The sequence below is a fragment of the Mobula birostris genome, chromosome 8, assembly GCF_030028105.1.
Source record: "Mobula birostris isolate sMobBir1 chromosome 8, sMobBir1.hap1, whole genome shotgun sequence".
Classification (NCBI taxonomy): domain Eukaryota; kingdom Metazoa; phylum Chordata; class Chondrichthyes; order Myliobatiformes; family Myliobatidae; genus Mobula; species Mobula birostris.
This window is the reverse complement of record NC_092377.1, coordinates 42,937,220-42,952,511: the sequence shown is the minus strand read 5'-3', so window position 1 is coordinate 42,952,511 and position 15,292 is coordinate 42,937,220. Positions and strand designations below refer to the sequence as shown.

Below are 15,292 nucleotides of genomic sequence, written 5' to 3'. Positions count from 1 at the left end.
TGTGCATCTCTATTTAATGTCTTTTAAACAGAAATAGCATGTGACTGGCTTTCCCATTATCCAGTTCATTTGAAGAATAACTTTGAGAAGGCTGTTAAGAAAAGATCATCCTGTACCAACTCCAGTAATCTGGATTATTCATATTTAGATAATCTTAAAGTTTTCTCCTAATGTCTGATTCCTATATTTTGTATGAAAACAATGAAAACTAGAGTATCTGCAGTTGCTGGCCTGTTATGGCACTTAAACTGATATAAATCTATTAGCTCATTGCTCTTTTAATGTACACTCTGTGGCTACTTTATTAGGTACCCCTGCTCATTGATGCAAATATTTAATCAGCAAATCATGTGGCAGCAACTCAATGAATAAAAGCATGGAGACATAGTCAAGAAGTTCAGTTGTTCTTCAGACAAAACATCAGAATGGGGAAGAAATGTGATCTAAGCGACTTCAACCGTGGGATGATATTTGGTACCAGATGGAGTGGTTAGAGTATCTCAGAAACTGCTGATCTACTGGTATTTTTATACACAACAGTCTCTAGAGTTTACAGAAGATGGTGTGAGAAACAAAACAAATTCAGTGAGCAGTAGTTCTATGGGCAAAAATGCCTTGTTAATGAGAAGTCAGAGGAAAATGGCCAGACTGGTTCAAGTTGACAGGAAGGTGATAATAACTCAAATAACCTCACGTTATAGCAGTTGTGTGCAGAAGAGCATCTGTGAATGCACAACACATTGAACTTTACAGTGTATGGGCTACAGCAGCAGAAGACTCGAACATACAGAAATACATTAGTGACTACCTAATAAAGTAGCCACTGAGCGTAGATATAATTAAAAACAATGAGTCTCTTCAAGGCACCAGCTAAAACTGCTGTCATAAGGAGACACAAGAAAATTTAAAAGGGCACAAGGAATCTACAACTAAATAGGTTAATGAGTGAGTGTAGGATGTGGCAAATGGATTACAATGTGAGAAAAATGATTATTTAAACAGTGCAATTATAAAATGTCTTGGTTCAAAGAGATTTAAGGATGGACCCAGTGGAAAGGCTGAGTAGTTTCAAGTTCCTCAATGTTAATATCTCTGAAGATCAATCCTGGGCCCAACATCTTGATGCAATTACAAAGAATGCATGTCAGTGACTGTATTTCATTTGGAATTTAAGCAGATTTGGTACATCACCAAAGACTAGCAAATTTCTACAGATGTACTGTGGAGAGCATCACCATCTGGAATGGAGCAGCCACTGAATAGATCGGAAAAAGTTCCCCATCAGAGGTCATCTTCAAAATGCAATGCCTCATATAAGCAGCATCCATCATTAAGGAGTCCCATCACCCAGGACATGCATTCTTCATATTGTTACTATCACAGAGTGTACAGGAGCCTGAAGACACACACTTAACATTTTAGGAACAGTTTCTTCCCCTCTGCCATCAGATTTCTGAATGGACAATGAATCAACCCATGAACACAACCTCACTATTTGCACCAAGTTTTACGTATATTTCTTATTGTATTTTAAAGAATTTTTAATGTATTGCACTGTACAGTTGCTGCAAAGCAAATTTCATGACGTATTTCAGTAATATTAAACCTGATTCTGATGGGTCTATATGGCAGAAGATAGCAGAGTTCTGAGATTGCAAATAAATCTGAATACCTGAGTGCATTAATTGCAAAGGTATGCAAGTACTGCAAGATATTAAAAAAAACTTAAGAGTAATAGCATTAATTTCAAAACAAGTTAAATACTAAACTGGGAGACAACTGACAGCATATCTGAAGTGCTAAACATGGAACTGGTTTCCTTAACTAAAAAAGGAGGTGCATTAATTTCTAAAGAGAAAACATATTAAGTAATAGAACATTTTTCAAATAAAATTTTGATTTCTTGGTAGATATACAGCCCAGTCCATGATTAAACAAAGATAACAAACAGGTGCTAATGATCAACAACATAATGAGTTGAATGAACTAAACTGATTAACTGAAACAGACACGGGTGTAGAAGGAATCAAACTGGGTGAAGAACAACCAAACTAAGAGGTAAGGGTGTGGCACATGTGGCAGTTTAACCTTCAAATCATCAATTCTAACACCATGGCAAGGGTGAGCCTAGCAACAAGACACAAGGTGGTCATCCTGCATTTGCAAGGTCACTCCCAAGCAGAAATTTTGTGGCAGACAGGAGTTTTAAGATATGCTGACCAAGCTCTTCTGAAAAAGCAAAAAAAATGGGTAAGGTTGAGATCCAGAAACACAGTGGTCAGCCAAGGAAACTGAGTACAGCAGACAAGAGATACATCAAATTGACTTCCCTTCTAAATTGGAAGAAGTCCAGCACTGCTATCAGCTCTGAACTCACAGAAAATCACTTAAACCCAAGTACACCACTCTACAGTCCAGAGAGGTTCTATCAGATGTGCTCTTCGTGGAAGAATTCCTGCCAAAAAGCCATTCCTCCAAAGTAGAAACAAAGCCAAGAGACTCACCTAAGCATAAAAACAGAAGGACTAGGGTGCTGAACATTGGCAGCAAGTGTTCTGACAGACAAGTCAAAATATGAAATTTCTGGCTCAAACAGGATGCAGTTTGTCCATAGAAGAGCCGGAGAGCACTACATGGATGAGTGTCCACAGCCAACAGTGAAGTATGGCAGAAGTTCCTTGCAGGGTTAGGGCTGCATTTCTACAAATAGAGTTGGTGATCTGGTCAGAATTAATGGAATCCTCAATGCCGAGAAGTACAAGCAGATTCCTATCCATCATGCAATACCATCAGGAAAGTGCTTGATCAGTCCCAATTTCATTCTGCAGCAGGACAAATCTCCCCAAACACATGACATAAACAACTATCATAAACAACTATCTTCAGCAAAACGAAGAACAAGGAGTTCTGCAACAGATAGTATGGTCTCCACAAAGCCTTGATTTCAACATCATTGAGGCTGTCTGGGATTATCTGGAGAGACAGAAGCAATCCGGACAGCCAAAGTCTGCAGAAGAACTGTGGCAAGTACTCCAAGATGCTTAGAACTACCACCAGCTGATTTTCTTACAAAACTGCATGACGTACCTAAGATAATTGATGCAGGTTTAAAGACCATACCAAATATTAATTTGATTTAGTTTTTTTTTACAGTTTACTGCTCTTTATAATAATTTTTTGATATTTAGAAACTTTTCATATAACTATTTTTGAAAGTATCTTTGTTTTACAGAATTTGTTTTTACATGTGCCTCAGACTTTTGCACAGAACTGTATGTCTGACTCAAACATACTAAGCTTCTATATTCTATGACTGACCTTCCCCACTTTGTCGGGCTTTCGATATCTTGTGCATTTTTGGATCACAAATGAATCAGCCTAGAATAAATACAGCCTTTTGGAATTTTTTGTTATACAATATGAAGCTCAGTCATGCAACAGGTAAATCAGCATCATAATCACAAAGTTATATTATCTTTGAGATGAGTATAAAAGCAACACAGTATATGCAAGTCATAGTCAGGCTATGTCATTCTACACAACATGATTGAAAATTTCCTTTAAGTATTTCATCAGAATAATTATTTTTATGTTAATATTAAAATTCCTCAAATTGAACATATGATTACATTACCTCAGTATAAAATCGTACATATCCCGAGGTAAAACCAACAATTATACATGTCCAGTCTGGTCGTCCTGTGGAACTTCTATCAATTGTAAAAGAGATTGTTATTAAATTCAGTATTTTCAGAATTAAATCTTAAACTGCACTGCAACAAGGTTTTATCAAAACCAATGACAATGTTTTAGGCTACATTCTCTCTCTACATGTACCTTTGGCAATTCTGTTTCTTTAACTCTCAAAACTATCATGTAAATTTAGCACAATAATTTTGTATGATAGTTCTGAACAGTAAGGATGTAACATTGTCACAGACTCTTACAGATGAGAGTTAATGCCCAGCTGTTTTCTACAGTAGAGATACTAAAGATTTTGGGTAACAATTCAGTAGAGAGAAGAATATCAATTGTTTTAGCCAATATCTCTAAACATAATTAAAAGAGACAGATTAGCAAAATGCAGCAACCTACTTTCCACTCTGCTGAGCTTTAATAGCACCAAGTTCATTGAGTTACTTTGCATACTAGGCAATTTATTGATCAAAGGGATTTAGTGAAATCAAAATCAATCTCTTACTCACAGACCAAAGACAACTGACTCACAGGTAGCTCATCTATCATTTGACCAATATCCACTAACCATCCATTTGGAGGCACCGTTTTATTAATCTAACCACTGAGCATCTTATACTGCTTTACATATAAATAAGAGAAAATCTACAGATGCTGGAAATCAAAGTAATACACACAAAATGCCTGAGGAACTCAGCAGGCCAGGTAGCATTTATGGAAAAGTAATTTCAACATTTCGGGACTAGACCCTTCATCTGGGCACTCAGCCCAAAACGCTGACCGATTACTCTTTTCTGTAGATGCTGCCTGGCCTGCTGAGTTCCTCCAGCATTTTGTGTGTATTCCTGCTTTATATATAACCAGGACACAGAAAATAAGGCTTGACCTGACAATTAATCAACATGGCTAAAACATATTCTCAGATTATTATCAAAATCAGGTGAAAGTTGTCCTCCAAGTTTCAAATAACTCAATATCATTAAAATTCAAACAAAAAGCACTCTTTAGTTATTTAGGATGCAGTAGGATTGCACAAAATGCTATACAAATACAGAACCTTCTTCATCAGTATAGTTAAGTCCCAAGCTCAAGCATAACAACTGGCACAGAAATATTTAGACTTTCTTGTATATTGTTGGAAAATAATTTTATTGCTGTCTATTTCTTTCTACTCAGGGGAGTAACGGTGAGGGCAGGGGTAGGGAAGTAGGCAGCTGCTGATTATTCTGCTATAAGCATTTATGATTGTAAAGTGGCATAAAGTAAACATGGTTAATGTTGTAAAAAATCCCGTTATTTTGACAAATTTTGATTATATGTCTTATTTTCCTAATGGGAATATTCTGAGCATGGAATATGTAGACTTTCAAAGGTTAATAAAGTTTTTACATGGTGGTTTGATGAATGAATATATGGCAGCAGGAACAAAAAAAAAGACTTCTTCCTTAAAGAAAGGAAAAGCAATTAAAACCATCACCTTGATATTAACATCATTACATTTACTGAATTTGCCATCAATACACTAGGATCAATACTAGCCAAAAACTTCAGCCAAATAAAAAGTGTTAATAGCAGCAGGTCAGAAGACAGGCATTTTTCAGCTGGACACTCACCACTGGCCTAGGTGAGTGACAATCCAGCCATACGCAAGCAGCTTGACATCCTCCGACTGACACCTCCATGTATTTATTCCCTCCACCACCATTGCATTGTGTATCACATTCAAGATGGACTGTGGCAACTCACTAAAGGTTCTTCGTCTATTTGATGCCACACTTGGCTTCTGTGAGCCATTGGGCAGGGTGGTAATTTAAGAAAACTCACAAAATGCAGCTCTTCAGTGCATGTTTGGTCATTAGATGTGAATAAAGTTAACAGAAAAATAAAATATCTAATGGAATCCAGAGAGTGCCTGGTAAAACAGGCAACCAGAGATTGAGAACACTTCACAGCACTGTTAAATGCCCCATTCCACCACTTAGACAGTGATTTCCAGCACAGTCCAGATTAGGCATGTTCTCCTCTTTTGGACAAGCACTTACAGCAGTTTCCGGAAGGTCATGAGGCAGTTACACTGAACAATAGGTTTAGAAACACAAGAGCTCAAGACTTCTACCAGGATATTTGACTCTGTAACCACTGGCAAATCCACTGCTCTCAAATTTAACCTTATAACACCTGTAACTAATTGAATTGGCTGAAGATGGGTGATGGGCTTCTGCGAAGGTGGGGGATGTACAAGGTTAATTATTCACTTGGCAGTTCTGCCAGAAGTGGTTGCAAAAGCTTTAGTTTTGACTAACTTGAAAGCAAATATTTTGCTATTGTGAGGTTCAATGATGAGAGGCATTGATCATGTGGATAGCCAGAGGCTTTTTTCCAGGACTGAAATGGATAACATGAGGGGGCATAGTTTTGTGGTGCTTGTAAGTAGGTACAGAGGGGATGTCAGGGGTAAGTTTTTTACACAGAGAGTGGTGGATGCATGGAATGCACTGCCAGTGACAGTGGTGGAATAGATACAATAGGGTCTTTTAAGAGACTCTTAGATAGGTACATGGAGCCTAGAAAGATAGAGGGCTATGCACTGGGGAAATTCTAGGCAGCTTCTAGAGTAGGTTATATGGTCGGCACAACAACGTGGGCTGAAAGGCCTATGTGTTATAGATTTCTATATCAATGTTCTAATTGTTAATTTCCTACATCAGTCACTTGAGGATATAGTAAAGTTTTTAATTAGTACAGTAGAATTCATTATCTGTTTAATACATGCTGCTTGAACCTATATTATTCACCTTAATTCTCATCACTTCTTCAGTTGTTTGGTATCTCATTGTTGAATATAACCTGGTCCTTTGCACTCTTAACCCTGTCATAGAGTTAAGGTAGAATTTACAGATTTCAAAAATGAAACTGGGCTCTTAAATTTCGAACTGCTTGATTCTTTCCATCTTGCATGATGAATTCCCTTCCTATTACCATCATGAAACAGTTCAAGGAATGTTGCAGTTCATAAAGTTTGTTTGTTTATTTACTTATTTCGTCTTATCATTACTTTCTCTGTTTAAATAGGAACGAACATTAGAAGTTGATTATGTGCAGTATCACAAGATGAGGCCAAAACCACCTTTAATAAAACGACACCAAAAAACATCAAGGAGAGCCCAAAGATGTGTACTCAACTCAATAGTTCTCAAACATACATTCTGCTCATTTAATTCAGCAAGAGCCAAATTCAAAACAAAAATAGTACAGTGTGCAGAACTAAATGAATATTACTAGATAGCAGAGCCAATAGTAAAACCATAATATGGACTTGGTGCTTGAAAATAATTATTGCTGAACCAATAAGGTAGATCATTTTCAAAAGATCACGTTAACAAGAAAACTTATCTACCAAAAATGACAAAGGACAACTAGAATTATGTACAAGTTTTATTAAAAGGATGCTAAATAGAAAAATCCACTTAGTTTGTGTACATGGCATTTTTGGACCATTAATACTCTCATTAATTGTAGCATATTTTGAGAATAAAATGTGCCAACGTATGCTTTCCAATGCCAGATATAACACAATATTTTAAGTCAATCATAACAAATCACAGGAAATAAACAGGATATTAAGTTTTAAATAACAAACCAAAAGATAACAATGGCTTTAAATATTTGTTGTACAGAACTACTATTAGCAAACTTTGCCTGCAACTGAATGAGCATTGGTATTGCCAATATTAGTTGCACAAGGATCTTCAAAGTAAAAATACTTACCTCTTCTGACTTGCTAACGGTATGCAAATTGCACTACTGACACATTCACTGAAAAAAAAAGGAAATCATATCAGATGTCTAATACCCATGGCATTTCATACATCTCAAGGAATTCAACAGGTAAAGTTATGGTTCAGCGAAGTTAGCCAACCAAAGTTCTGCATTTATAAAAACAAACTTGGCATTTTATATAAAAAACCACCCTCAAATTTAGAATACTGAAAACTGTCCCACTGTAACCCCACTTCATCAATAGGCAATTAAGAATAGTTCAAACAAGAAAAATGCAACCACATCAAAAGTAGCTAACAGCTCAATTAGAGCCCAGTTCAAAAATTACAAATTACATGAAATTAACAGGTTATTGCAATATATCTGTACATCTTTAACAAGTTATTCATTTACTAAGACTTATGAAATTCAGACTCTCAACAGATACTAGCCAGGTTTGACTGGAAAACTGTTGACATGTCACATTACTATTAACAATAGTTTCCTCTATATAACTAACAGGTACTTAGGAATTTCTACAACAATGTAGAAATTCCAAAGTTTTGTCAACAGTTCATAGCATATTTCATGTCTGGACGCTGATAATAGACTTGTCATTGAATCTAATGCAAAAGCACAATATCACTGAGATTCCCTACTAGGGCAGTGAAAATCTGTTTGAATACCTAGTGCGCATGTGCCGGTTGTGCATGCAGCCTGGTACAGCCGTTCCGATCTATTCTTACTTTCTTCTTCTTACTTTTTAATTTACATTATTTTTTGTATTTTTTTTCTCATGGTAACACGTCGAAGCTGCCCCCTCTCTAACATGCTGGTAGAGAGAGCTTTATTTGGGTTTTTAGCGCTGGAAATGGTTACATCCCGACACGCAGGACAGAAGCATGGTTGCATTGTGTATCCCACGGACCAGCAAATACCGGCCGGTTTAGCGAGCGGAGCGGCGGACACCCCTGCTGAAATCCGGAGGAAAACACACAGAGGATGCAGAGGGGGATTACAAAGCCGAGGAAAGAGGACCCAGTCGAGACAACAGAGACTTTTGGAGAAGAGGAGTTTGGTGGGTAATACCATTTGGGCTGACCGGAAGTGCACTGAGAGTGGTAAGCATAAAGGAGTTGGGTGCTTACTGTTCTGGCTAACAACGGATGGTGCAATCCGGGGTATATTACGATCGAGGAACGTGTTTGCAGACTGGATATTGAACTTCTTACTGTTGGACTTCGGCCACATTCCACCGAGATACAACACTGGGCGGCACAGGAGTTCATTCCTGCCTGTGGCCATCGAACATGCAGCTCCTCCCGTGGAGGGTCAGACACCCTGAGCCAATAGACTGGTCCTGGACTTATTTTCCATCTGGCATAGTTTGCAGTTTGTTGTTTGATTGTTGGGGGTTTTTGTATTGCTATATTTACGCTCTACTCTTGGTTGGTGCGGCTGTAACAAAACCAAATTTCCCTCGGGATTAATAAAGTATATCCATCTATCTGTATTTGAAAATTTTTGACAGGGACCCGAGCACAGGGTTGTGGATGATGTGACTATTTACATTTTGCACCAGCTATTCTGCTTACATGGCTGATTATCTGCACTCCATTCCCCGCTCCCAGGCACTTGATCCTATCCTAAGGACTTGTGGAAGAATTTTACTGATGAAAAATTCCTATATTAATACTCTAATAAGTCAACTAATTCAAACAAAATAGATAATGTGAAATTTTCTATTATTTTTCTCAAATTATAGTACTACACATTCTCCCAAACCCTAACTTTCCATAATTTAAAGTTACGGTACTTCGGAAGAAATTACAGAAGTCCGTAAGGAATTTAAAAAAAACATTTTTTATTACAAGTACAAAGAGTGTTTGTATTTAAATTGAGTATACATTATGATGATATTCGATAAAGCATGACAAAATTAATGCCATCATTCCTATTATCCAGTAAATCATTCAATGTGTCGTATGACTACCTTGCAGAAAACTACACCTTTAGCTAACTTATGATCCACAAAGTATTAAACTGCAATTAGTAATCTTTTTTAAGACATATCAAAAATGTTTCCTCCACTTTCTAAGCTGCTGGCTTTCCATAACTCTATCTCTAACCAAATAGCAGCCTAATACAAATTAAAATTACAGAATCTGAAAGCTGATGCAAAGGCAGGAGTAAGAAACCACTGCTAAAGTTGATGCAAGTATTCTGCTGTATCTACTACATTGCTAAGTTTATGGTATTAATATTCATTGTCCCCCATATACAGCAGTGTGACTGACGATAAGCTGATTTACAGGTTGTTTAATGGTAAGTGAACAAGTTCTCACTCAACCCAAGATTCCTTTCAAAGAATCATTTGCACACAAAAATAAAACTGAAAATGTTGAAAATACTAAACAGCTGAAGTAGCTTCTGTGGAGGAAATAAAAGAGAATGAAAGCTTCAGCTGAATGAACATCACCAGAACCTGGATTAGTCCAGAAGACCAGCATCTGTATTTTTTTTTAATTTTGCAACATCCATACAGCTTTTGCAAATGATTGATTCAACTGAACACAGTCATCAAAAGTACAAAAATTAAATCCAGAATTCTTGTCAATGAACACTCACCCTTCTTCAACATTCAAGGAACCACTCCAGGTAACACAATATTGCATTTCATTTTTCCCTTTTTCATTATTCTTCCATTTTGCTAAAAGACAAATATTAAAAAAGTGAACATTCAAATTTGAAATTATTTTATTTCTTGAAGCTTTCAAGTTTTAAATTTACAAGCAGCACTTTCACTAATGTAATATTTATATCATTTTTAAACAAGTTTTGAGTTACACAAAAATTGGTAGAGTTGCACATAGTAAAGAAGGTTGTCAAAGGATACAACAGGATATAGATCAGGCACAAATTTAGGCAGAGAAACATCAGATAGAGCTTAATCTGGTCAAGTGAGACATGATACACGTGGGAGGTCAAATACAAGGTGAAAGTATACAGTTAATGACATGACCCTTAAAATCATTGATGCATCTTGGTCCAAAGCTCCCTGTAAGTGGCAACACAAGAAGGTAGAATGATAAAGGCTGCATTTGGCATGCCTGCCTTCACTGGTTGAAACAATGAGTGCAACAGTCAGAAAGTCATGTTGCAGAAATATAAAACTGGTTAGGTCACATTTGAAGGGTGCATTTCTAGTTGCCCCTTCAGAAGAATGTGGATGCTTTAGAAAAGGTTCAGAAGAGGTTTATCACGACGCTATCTTGGATAGAGGATATTTGCTATGAGACCTTGGACAAACTTGGCTTGTTTTCTCTGAAGCATGAGGCTCAGGGGACCTGATAGAAGTTTATAACATTGAGTAGCAGAGATATAGTAGACAATTAGAATCCTTTTCCCAGTGTAGAAATGTCAAATAGCACAGGACACAGATTCAAGGTGAGGAGGAGAAAAGTTAAAGGAGATGTGCAGAAATAGTTTTTTTTTAATATAAACGCACATAGAGTTCGGGTGCCTGGAATGCACTAACAGACATGTTAATGGAAGCAGGTAACTTTTCGATAGACACAACTGTAGGCAGAACGGATTTGTTTGGTTTGACATCAAGTTTGGCAGAGCTATTGTGAGGCTGTTTCTATGCTGTACTGTTCTATGTATTGAAGCAAAAAATGATGATAATATTCAGGTCAGACACCATCTGAGTAACATTTGAGGTTCAGGACCTTGTATTAAAATTGAAAAGATAAAAATGCAAATAGTTAAGCTAGCACAGAGCTAGAAAACAACAAAATGATTATTCTGATAGCCTCTAAAGGTATAGAAAAACAATATTTCTAGGTGTATATTATTCCATATTTCCAGCATCTACAAATTTCTCAACTAGTTTCATACTTTAGCAAATTAGTAACAATGAAAACAGTATATACATTTTTAAACCTAGACTTGATCACATTTCACAGAAGGAATATCACTTACGCACTAGGAATACAGCTTTCTGGTCCCTTCCCATCACCATTAGGTCATTAGTCGGTGACAATGATATCACACAGTCTTGTAACCATGATACAGCTGGTGCCTTACTTGGAGAGTTATCTTCCTTCTACAACAAATTTTAAAACAAGAGGTAAATGAATTGATAGCAATCTAATGGGATGGTGGGGGGGGGGGGAAGAGGTGGGAAAAATACTAAATAGTTTCAAAATAGCTGTTCTTGATAGTTTCAAGTGATTATTGACACATCCAAACAAGCAACCAGTAAATTAGTTACACCAGATGAGCAACAATACCTTAGGCCAGTGGTCCCCAACCACCGGGCCACAAAGCATGTGCTACCGGGCCGTGAGGAAACGATATGATTTGGCGATATGAAACGATACGAGTCAGCTGCACCTCTCCTCATTCCATCACGCCCACTGTTGAACTTTAATGCACACGAGGTCATCAGTGACGCAAGACGCGCAAAGGAATGGGTCCGTGACTCATTTGTGAATGTTTCCGGTGAACCTTCCATGTCAGCGCGGGAAAAAGTTCAACTCCTCGAGTTTGCCAATGACGGTGGGCTGAAAAGTATGTTTGACATAACATCTCTGCCAGCATTCTGGATCAAAAAAGTCAAGGTTGAATATCCTGAGATAGCCACGAAAACACTGAAAACGTTGCTTCCATTTTCAACATCATATCGCTGCAAAGCAGAGTTTTCTGCATTGAATGCAACGAAAACTAAATTGCAGAATAGACTGGACATAAGGAACCCCCTTCGAGTATCGCTGTCTCCCATCACGCCTCGATGGGACCGTCTTGTTGCAGGAAAACAAGCCCAGGGCTCCCACTGATTCAGCGATATTGGTGTGTTGCAATGATTTTATATGTTCATACAAGGAAAATATGCGCTGTGTGTTTAATATCCAAATGTTACTTAAAATGTTATGCTATTGACTTATAAGTGGCTTATAATTCAGTGGTCCCCAGCCTCTGGGCCGCGAAGAATGCAGCGGTAGCCGGAACGCACCCAGCACATCTTTAAGAAAAAGGCCGAAATAAACAAGCTAATTGATTAGGTGCCGTTTGTCAATAATAAAAAAAGGTTGGGGACTCCTGCCTTAGGCAAACACAATGGCCAAGGTATCAAAAAATTAAATTCTTAAAGAATAGGATTATAAATACATTGTACAGAAATGTAAATCGCATTTTCAACTATGCATGAAAATAGATCAAATAATAATGTGGGTTTACTGGGTTTAATGTGGATTCAATAAATGTTAAAAATTGAGGATATTGTTATCCATACATTTGGTTTTAGATCTAACCATAAAAGAGAACCAATATAATCAAGAAATAGATTTGTATGGGCAAGTAAATGCAAATGCATGCGTTAAAAAACAATTATCAGTCTTACGAATTTAACAGGGAAGATACATTACAAAGTAAAATTTTAAGTCAACAATTAAACCCAATTGTAATAATTCAACTTTAAGTGAACTTAGAATGAATACTCAGACACAGATTTAAAAAATACACGTGGACTAAGATGTCAACTGCCCTGTGCTATCACCATTAAGTACTCAAAGCTTTGCTTGCAGTGATAGCTAAACTTCAAACTATCATACAAGTACAGCAAAATATTCAATGGAGAGGTTCTTAAACCCATTAGAAAAGGAACTTGAGCACAAACAATGTCATATTTTCTCAATCTTTTCTTGCAAACATAACAGCATAGCAAATCTGCTATTTTTCAGATTCCAGTTAGACTAATTTTCATTGTCAGGTAGCAAATGTGTAAGTGATTAAGTTGACATTTCTGGCCGAGACCCTTCATCGGGTTTGGAAAGGAGGTCAGAATAAGAAGATTGAGAGAGGGGAACTTGTAAAAGCTGGCTGGTGATTGGCAAGACCAAGTAAGCAATGTCAGCCATCTACAACGGGTTCCTACCCCTAACCACATCTTTCCTTTCCTACTCCTCCCTCACTCTGCTTTCCGTAGGGATCACTCTCTAAGTGTCTTCCTTCTCCAGTTGTCCTTCCCAGTAGTTGATCATCAAGTACCCTTAAAAAAAAACAGAAGCCAAAGGGCATCAAGGAGTAAATATGACAAAAGCATGCCTTTTGTGAGGACAAGTTATCTTCAGATTTTATCTACACCAATAGATCGGACATGGACAAAACAAAGCACAACGTCCATCCAGGAAAAATTCCTGCTTGGTTACGTGTCTATTACTTATAAAGAAATTGTACAACCTAGATCTTTGCAGAACACATCCTTGTTGGACTTTGTAAGTAAGTAGCTCACATCAGATCTATTACCATTAATAACCACCAAATGACTGATGTGCATACAAGATTCTTCACTTAAACAGGATTTCCTCTTGGATGAAAGTTGTGCTTTGTATTTGTTTATTCATTTATTTATAATGAATTCTTTACTTTCCCTAGTTGTATACTTGTATGTTTTTGCTAAATTATTTTATCTGTTCTTTGGTCTGGGTTGTGAATGCTTTATGCCACTTTCTTGTATCCTTCATTTATCTTTTCTCATTGGACCTGTGCAACTCTCTTTCTGTTCTGTCAAATCATTCTACCCTTCCTTCTATAAATCAATAGCCAAGATAGTATGAACAAATGATCTATCTCTTATTACAAACTTTATTTTGCTGTAGCATATCCCAAACACATTTTATCTCAGGTCAATTCATTTTTATGAAAAATCAACAACTGCTTATTATGTCTTACAGTTTCTTTCAATTCACCGTCATCCCACGCTCCCCAATCTTCATCTTCCCAGCTGTGTTCTTTATCTATAAAAAAAAAAGTAAAATCATAGTTAAAACTTGAACCGAAACAAATTTGTTGAAACACTGCATATTACAAATAAAGTGCATTCCAGTTAACTGGGCTATTGGTTAATCAGCGCATCCACTTACTTTGGACAACCCTTAAATAACAAAAACAGAAAATAGTCAGAGTTCCCCTCATTTATTTGGGATACTATGCCACTTAATTGGGGCAGGAGACTGTTGCCGAACAGTTTTTAACTCGCATCAGTCGTGTGCAATTATATGCCATTAGACACTACGCGGTGTTTATAACAAACAGTTTTTAAAATAGCATCAGTTGCACGCACTTGTGTTCAAAAAGCAGTGATTTTTGTCACTGATAGTTGGTGAGAAATAAGCAGTAAGACAATTCAAAACTGTTTTGCTTAGTGAGGTTTCAAGCATTCAGGCTTGGAGACGCCAGAAATGGCCAGGAGTGATAAAAAGATTTCACTACTTCACAAACAAGAGAAAATCTGCAGATACTGACAATAAATTCAGTCCTGATGAAGGGTCTTGGCCCAAAACATCCACTGTTTGCTCTTTTCCATAGTCGCTGCCTGGCCTGCCGAGTTCCTCCAGCATTTTAGTACTTCAACAAGTTAGGTCTATGAAGGATTTGCAGGTATCAACAATCATCTTGAATGTTACAATGAAAATGAAGGCTTGGAGGATGCAATTGTCACTTGCATTGTATGAAGGCAGTCCATTATCTACAATAGGTGCCTGCGCTGATTTTGTTCATTTACAGTCAATCAAAAGAACATAGCAACATACACTGAATTCCTCCATCAATAACTATTAATAAACTCACAACACGCTGGAGGAACTCAGCAGGTCGGGCAGCATCCGTGGAAACGATGAGTCAGCGTTTCGGGCCGGAACCTTTCGTCAGGACTGAAGAGGGAAGGGGCAGAGGCCCTATAAAGAAGGTGGGGGAGGGTTGATAGTAGAAGGCTGGTAGGTTCAGTTGAAAAACCAGTAATTTGAAAGACAAAGGGGTGGAGGAGGGGAAGCAG

General features: G+C 37.3%; 1 protein-coding gene across 2 annotated transcripts in view; it reads right to left on the bottom strand.

Annotated features, from left to right (window-relative positions):
* rab3gap2 (RAB3 GTPase activating protein subunit 2 (non-catalytic)) overlaps positions 1–15,292 on the bottom strand; it is a 90,514-nt gene that overhangs the window by 63,730 nt on the left and 11,492 nt on the right. The window contains exons 2-6 of one of the 2 annotated variants that reach the window (XM_072265076.1): positions 14,191–14,255; positions 11,440–11,563; positions 10,084–10,165; positions 7,465–7,512; positions 3,635–3,710 (exon numbers count right to left, since the gene is read on the bottom strand). In XM_072265076.1, the coding sequence (XP_072121177.1) occupies positions 3,635–3,710; positions 7,465–7,512; positions 10,084–10,165; positions 11,440–11,563; positions 14,191–14,255 (395 nt within the window). Of the gene's footprint in view, positions 1–3,634; positions 3,711–7,464; positions 7,513–10,083; positions 10,166–11,439; positions 11,564–14,190; positions 14,256–15,292 lie in introns of those variants that run through there. The other variant, XM_072265077.1, reaches the window with a different exon arrangement.